At 40.9% G+C, this 7,371-nt stretch overlaps 1 protein-coding gene across 1 annotated transcript; it reads left to right on the top strand.

Annotated features, from left to right (window-relative positions):
- The first annotated feature begins 930 nt into the window (after positions 1-930).
- Positions 931-7,123, top strand: IL26 (interleukin 26). Its single transcript, XM_069003892.1, has 5 exons — positions 931-1,101; positions 1,490-1,546; positions 3,000-3,131; positions 6,886-6,951; positions 7,037-7,123. The coding sequence occupies exons 1-5, from the start codon at positions 931-933 to the stop codon at positions 7,121-7,123; spliced, it is 513 nt and encodes a 170-aa protein (XP_068859993.1).
- Positions 7,124-7,371: the final 248 nt, after the last annotated feature.

The raw sequence follows: 7,371 nt of genomic DNA, 5'->3' as shown, positions 1-7,371 counted from the left end.
CATTTGGCTGTCTTGGAAACAGGCCAGAGACACAGATTGCCCAATTTTGTTCCACCACCTTTGTAGAAGAGTGGTCATCTGATTCTATGGTTTTACTGTTACCACCTCTGTGACGGGTATGCTGGGGTCCTGCACATTATTTCCCAGTGCCTGTGGCTCTCAGTGAGCTTTTAAAGTGACTTGATAGCCAAGGATGCCCTAGTCCTTCCACAGAGCCCTCCCTGGAGTCCTCCCTTTCACATTAAACAACCGACTGCTCCTACTGGGGCAAAGTACCCTGGAAAAAGACTACAGAATTTAAAATAGACAGGAAACACCTTTGCTATTAGATGCTATACCCTGGAAAAAATGCTCTTCTAAAAAACTGAACGGGGAAGTTTTAAATGCTGTGCAGTCCAGCTTCCTTATAGATAACAGATTTTCTAATCTTTTCAGGGTAAATTAGGAAAGATTTTTTTTCCTCTCTGGGACATTACCTTTCAGAAAAGTGCTGCCATAAGGTTTTGTGGAAAAATAAAAAAAAAACCCCAAACATGCATTTAGCATACTTTGTTACAAAACTAAACTAACGCTCAACTACCTTTTCCTCACTTGACCACTACTTAAATGAAAGAAGACTTCTCACATGATAGGGAAGTTCTTCTTTCTTGGAAACCTTGACCCTGCTGCCAGTAAATATGGAGGTATCGTTTAGAAAAACGTCACAAATGATTGTGGTCAAATTTGTTGAAAGTGGAGCAAGATGTATAAAAAAGCACAGCAAAAATACCAATCAGCCACCACATGAGCAATAGGTTATCTACGTGAGCATCTCGGGGAAGAAGCTACTTTGAGGGTTAACAAAATTAGGTTAACCTCTGTCATCTAACCAGTCTGGCTGCATCACACATGCTGCTGTGACTGTAGAGGCTCGAAGATCTGGGAGCGAAGATGAAAGTATGTTCTATTTTCAGATCTGGGCATTTTTTATTTCTGCTTTGTCTTTTTGCCTTGGAAGGCAAAAAGTCACCTACAGGAAAACATACCTGCCGAAAAGGACTCCTCTCCCAGCTGACAGAGAACCTGTATATCAAGGCAACTAGTTTAAAATCATCTGTTCCTGTAAGTTGATCCCACTAGTTGAAAAGGTTTATTTTATTTATAGATGCTTCTTTATTACTTTATTAGTTTAATTACTGAGCTTCTGGAAACTTTAATAAGTTGAATGTTCTCTATGGTCCTTAGAGACAGGGTAATGCAGCTACTCCTTTTGTAAAGATGGAAAAAAAATGATGCATAGAAGATGCATAGAGAGGCTGGATGAGTTTGCCATGAAAAAAATTTGTAGTTAGGCTAGGATTGGAATACAGATTTACTGAGTCCTCGTCCTACATCTGAAGAAGATGAAGAAGATTAATATTATTATTACAAAATTTTGTACAAACCAGACTTGATATTGTGTCCCTTCCTCTGCTTGGGTTAATTAATACTAGCACATTATATTTTACAGAAGGATCTCATCAAGACCACAAGACTGCTTAAAAAGACTACAAAAATGATGTTTATGGTAAGATTTACACTACTGCTTTTCCATTTTCTTTAATTTACCTTTGGTCAATAGAAACAGGAATATGTGATCAAAAGCAATGACAGCTGATGTAAAAATCACTTGTGTTTATTCGGGAAAGACATTTATGAAAGCCACCTTCTTAATAAAGTCTTCTGCTTAGAGGAAGAGTGTTATTTCTGTTGCATAGAGAGGGGTATTCCCCTGGGACATGAAGGGACAGTTGATCATGGTATGGGGTGAAATAGGTGGATTCAGAAAGCCTGCCTGGAGGCACTTCTTTCTAGGCAGCTGGAGTCGTGCTGTGCCAGGGAAGTTGGGGTGAGGGTGCTTGTTGGTCAGGGGGGAGTGTGCTTGTGGTAGCACTCACTCCTCCTGTGAGCTCTGTCTGCATGTGAGCCTCCTAGCAACGTCTTCAGGCACCAGCCCTCACAGGAGGGCCAGAGCCACTGCCACTGTCCCGCAGCTGAGGCACCTTCTGTTGAGGGTGTGCAGTACCATGGATAGCCCAAGGATGCTGCAGGGAGTTGAGACACCCAAGGAGCTGCTTTGAGCTTAGACCTCTGCAGGTGCACTGGAAGAGGGATGTCAGAGTTCCCAGTGCAATTCAGCATGGGAGTGAGAAACAAACCCTGGGGTGTCTAATTGTGAGTCACTGGAAGTGTGTGAGATATTTTAGTTTTCTTCACGCAGAGATCTAGTCAGCAGGGGCAACTGAGTTGGTTTATCCTTAAGATAAAGTATAGCATATACCTTAAGTATAGACCTGTTGGCCTTTGATGTCCCTTGGATTTCACCAATTACCTTGGGACTGAAGGCTCCTCACTTGGCTGTGGGACCCACACACAGGCATTCACATTTGAGTGGTGTAATTTGCGGCTGCATTACCCTCCTGATGGGAATCTTACACCTGATACTTCATTCCATTGCCTAAAAATAGTCATATAGTCATTTGAAATACCTTTATGTGTCCAAGAGAACCCACAGGTCAGGCAGATATGACACAGAGTTGACAGGATGACTGGGCTTTTCTGGAGCAGCAATTGGGGATGGGCCAGATGCCCTACAGCATATCAAATGCCATGGGACACTGATGTGGAGGAATGGAAAAATGACACCCACAATGACCAAGATGATCTGACTTTACTCCCCAATTTATCTTCCATTTATTCTTTGTGTATTAAGTACATTTGTTGCTGTCACTTCTGCTCATGTGTAGCCAATACTCCTGTGCCTACCAGCACAGTACCCTCCTTCTATTCCTTCAGAAAGCGCAGAGTTATATTCAGCTGTGTAAAACAAAAGGAAGAAGGTCAATGGGATAGTAAAGGTCATAGAAATGTTTTCATTGATTGCTTTCTAAATATGCATGTTTTTTATGAGGATAAAATTTTAGGCCAAAGTTGACTTACGAGGTTTTCATTCGTCAAATCATTACTTGATTTGTTTTCAGACAAACTGCAGTGTTCGAGATCAGCTCCTCTCCTTCTATGTGAAAAATGTCTTCTGTCGTCTTGAGGTAGGAAGTGACAAGTTGTACTTTATTAGTGCCTTCCAGGTCCTGCAAGCAAACATGGATGCCTGTGTGAGTATATTCCTGAGAGCTAAGCTAACTTTGTCTATCTGAAAAGTTAGGGAAGGGCTCCATCTCAGTTTTTCAGCAGATGAAGAGGGAGAGTGTGATTCAGAGTCATGGTGTGTCCCATGCTACAGGGGACCCAACTTGACAAGGGCTTCCCCACTGGGCCCAGTGAAATTTAACACTATTCATTCTCTCCCAGGGTGATCCTGGGGGGAGTGTGCAAGGTGGTGCAGATCCCATGGAGACAAGCCACTTCCCTACTGATGATATCACCTTGTGCTGCCCTCTCATCACCAAAACTGCAAAGAGATAGGGTGCTCATAGGGAGAAATGTGGCTCCTCGAGTTGCTGTAATGTAACAGTGGTAATGCTTTCCTTCTTCAACAGCATACCCTCTGCATGTATGTAATATTTACACACATGTCACCTCTGCTCCTCCATCCTGAATTTTGAAAGAACTGGTGGCGTCTCATCAGTAAGCAGGCACCACAATTATGAAGCACATGGGAGCAGATCCCATGTGTCAGCTGTGCTCATGGACAGAGCAGGTTGTCAGAGTGATGCTGACCACTGGTGAAATGTCTCCATGTACCCCAGAGAAGAGGCACTTTTACCAACTCTGCCTAAGTAACAACAGGATAGCAGTTAGAGCACACTTTTATCTGTGCAAATATACTTGCCAACATACCAGGCAGGATGCTAAGATGATGCCATCATCTTCTTGGCAATTTCTCATCTAATTTTTAAGCTTAAACAAACAGCAACAGGGTGTATCTTAAAACTTAATATCCTGTTGATATTTTTTTTTCTCCCCTAAACCTGCAGTCCTCACAAATCACAGAGTCCCAGAAAGTGGAGCCTGACTTAGGGTGAAATATAGCCATGAATATCCAGGCAAACAACTATAGTGATTTGAAAAAGTGAGAGCAGGATGGCAAGTCAATGAATTAAATTAATTGAAACTTTGTCTAATCTGAACTGCATAGTAGCATGAAAGAGAAGGACAGTGGTTCTACATGCACAAAAATATTTGCAATGCAAAAACAAACAGCTTCAGAGATTGCTTTGCAGAGTTATAGGTCAGAACTCGACTGGGATATTTGCATAATGTAAAAAGATTCAAATCTCAATGGGAGAAAACTCCACCAGCTTTCAGGTTCTGTATTTAAGACCATGTTAAACAGTTGCAATTTACAGCCATTATTCACAGCAGTCTGCTGTGATCATACTGCTGTGTTTATTTGTTTCTGTCAAAATTCCAGATAATGCTATAATTCCAGAATGCCATAACATAATTTCAGATGGTATAATATGCTTTATAGACATTTCATTCTGTCTGGAAAAGCAATCATATTCTATACAAGTGTCAGTACACACTGAGGAATTTAGACTGTCAACTGTGACTGAATTCAGAATATCCAGTGACTGTGGCTTGCTGGATAGCTTAGTAATGCACTTGTTTCTGTGCTGTATGGAGACAAAATGCTGCAGATTTCTCTGCTCTCTTGCATTCTTTTTCATAATTAGTGCCAGTGTTTTACCCAAAAGAAGTTTAAACATAACAATTTACATTTTTGGGTCTTACAAAGTGCTGCTAAGGGAGATAAGACTTTCCCTAGAAGACAAACAACAGTTCTTTGAGAAACGGTATCTTGTAATGATTTTCTAGGAGACACCTCATTTCTGGAAACTAACATTTTTTGAAATGTTTGTGTTAATTCAAACCCAGCAATACAAAACCATGTGAAAGAATAATAGAAATTGTGAATAGAGTGAAAGTAATGGATCCCTTGCTAATACCAAACTCGAGATTTCTTCATCACATTATTCCTCAATAAATTAACACTCATTCATCCATGTACATAAGCTCTTCAGTTGTTATTATCTAGCTGAGCTATAAGATGTTTATCAGAAAGGATTTCCACCATGACAACATACTTACCTAACTGATTTGTTACCTTTCAAGAATAAAGTTGTCTGTACAATAAGGGAAACAGTGATACCTTTATATACGTATTCTCCCTATATTGTCTCACAAACTTGGGCTGTAATTCAGACAGCTAGAGGCATGTGTGCTACCTGAAAGTCCTAACAGTATTTGCCTGCCAACCACTTCCAAAGACATTATACTACGACATTATGATTCTCACCCTGCCAGTGCTTGGTTTTGTCCAAACAAGGAGGCATTAATATTTTCCAATGATACAGGGGCCCAAGTTCAGTTTTTTTAGAAATACATAAGTTTGAAAACCTCTAAACTAATTTTCTGTGGTAAAGTCAGACATTTTCATTTAGACTATGACTGCAAAGTAAAGGGAGCAGACATTTTTCCTTGGATACCTGGAGCATCCACCTGGAGCACCACTGACCTCATTACTTGCTCGAGTGCCCTGGTCAGCACTGCTGAGAACAGTGTGAAGTTGCTTCTGAGGTTGGACTTACGTTCTTACATCAGCAGCACATTGTGGAAGTGTTTTCTCATATTTGAATGGAGTGAAGGAGGACAATATACTCCCTGCAGAACTTTTAATATTTCTCTATCATTTTAGGCAGAGCTTGTAGACCTCAAGCTGAGTTTGAGTATTGTTTGCAATACTCAGACTTGCTGGCTAGCTCATTTAGTTACTTGCAGTATATGCAGGAAGATAAGAGTTTGTAATGTGTATCATCACTAAAGCCAACATACTCATTTAAGGTCAGTTCTGCTACCAAATTATATTTTGTGGAAATCTGCATCATACAAGATGGAGATCATTAAAAAAAAAAAAAAAAAGGTCCAAGTCAAAAAGAAATGCCCTGGTTAGAAGATTTTAAAACATTTACTTTTATTTACACTCTGTTTTAAAGATTTTCTTTTTTTCCCCACTTTCATCATGTGAGGTGACTTTGGGAAGCACAAAAGGTAACCTGAAAATGTTTTGTACTCCTTTTTAAAGTACTGTGTGTGAGATACAAAAGAACTAATCATTCATTTCAGTGGAGTAATTTCCTTCCATGTGTTGAGGTGAGAACCTTTATCTTTTCCCTTTTCAAACATGGTTACCCTTGTCTGTAGATTGGAAAAAATCAGAATTTTCCATTTTTTTTTTTTTCTCTGAAAGAATGTATCTTTCCCTTTGAAAACCCAGGTAGATGAGGAACAGCAAGCCATGTTGCTCAGAAAGCTTAGTCTGGCAGCTCAAATAAAACACCAGCTGGAACAGCTTTGGATGGCCGGTACTGAGCTGCTAGAGATAAATGGTGAGGGGAGAACTAAGCCCTCCAGCCTGTAGTTAGTCAGACAGTGGACAAACAGGCAGGGAAACAGAGAAAAACATAAATTAACTTTATAAACATGTTTGAAGGTCTTGCAGAAATGTGCAAAATTGCTCCCTTTACTTTGCAAAGGTCTTTGGTCCTTAGCCTTGCCTTCTCTCCGGTTCAGAGGTTCTGAGGGTTTCGAGTTAAAGGGCCTTGAGTCTTAGAGCTAGGCTACAACGTGAAAAAGGTAACGGCAACTTAAGTGAAGATTCCTGAATAAATAGAAAGTGCTTAATAAGAAAACTTAGAGGTACTCATAGTACCAATTTTGTGTGTTGTGAACTCAACTTGGCAGGAAGCACGCAGGTAAAAGAGCACGTTTGAAGTATTGGGAGATGCTGAAACGATGCTGAGATCACACATTTTACTGGTAGCCCTACAGTGCCACACTGTGGGCTGGACTCTTCCTCATCACTATGTCTTTACATCAGCATCTTTGGGTTTTTTCATCCTTCAGCTTCCGTGTGCTCCATCCACAAGGTTAACTTCTGCAGTCAAGAAGTTAAAGAGAACGTTTCTCAAGGTAAGAGCAGGAGGTGCTGGCTCCCCACTGCGCTGTTCAAGGGCTGTAGATAGTTTCTTTTCTAATGCCTTTATCTTCTCAACAGCTTGGAGATAAGGGAATCTACAAGGCCATCCATGAGCTGGACATTCTCCTTCCCTGGATTCAGGCTTACATACAAACCATCATATGAAGAATGAGGAGGTGACAAATAACGTGCTGCTTCTGTGCTAAGAACAAATCAATACCCAAAAGGCCTGAAAATGACCTGAGAGCTGGATGTACAATGTGTCTGGCAGTAATTCTGTCCCATGGAAGGACACCCTCTGTAACACAGCAGCATAAAGAGGGGTTTTCATAAGCTTTCGCAGTTAGCCTGGCACAGCAGCTTTGCCTGTTCTGCCTGTGGAGCAGTTACAGCAGCCTGCTGTGCTTCCCATC

This window comes from Aphelocoma coerulescens, chromosome 1A (assembly GCF_041296385.1).
Source record: "Aphelocoma coerulescens isolate FSJ_1873_10779 chromosome 1A, UR_Acoe_1.0, whole genome shotgun sequence".
In the NCBI taxonomy this organism is placed as follows: Eukaryota; Metazoa; Chordata; class Aves; order Passeriformes; family Corvidae; genus Aphelocoma; species Aphelocoma coerulescens.
The sequence above is the reverse complement of the archived record's forward strand: the minus strand, read 5'-3'. Positions and strand labels throughout refer to the sequence as shown.

Coding starts and splice junctions, on each gene's coding strand:
- IL26 (XM_069003892.1), top strand. CDS start 931: ATGAAAGTATGTTCTATTTTCAGATCTGGGCATTTTTTATTTCTGCTT. Junction 1,102..1,489: donor GTTTAAAATCATCTGTTCCT/GTAAGTTGATCC, acceptor TATATTTTACAG/AAGGATCTCATCAAGACCAC. Junction 3,132..6,885: donor AAGCAAACATGGATGCCTGT/GTGAGTATATTC, acceptor TTCATCCTTCAG/CTTCCGTGTGCTCCATCCAC.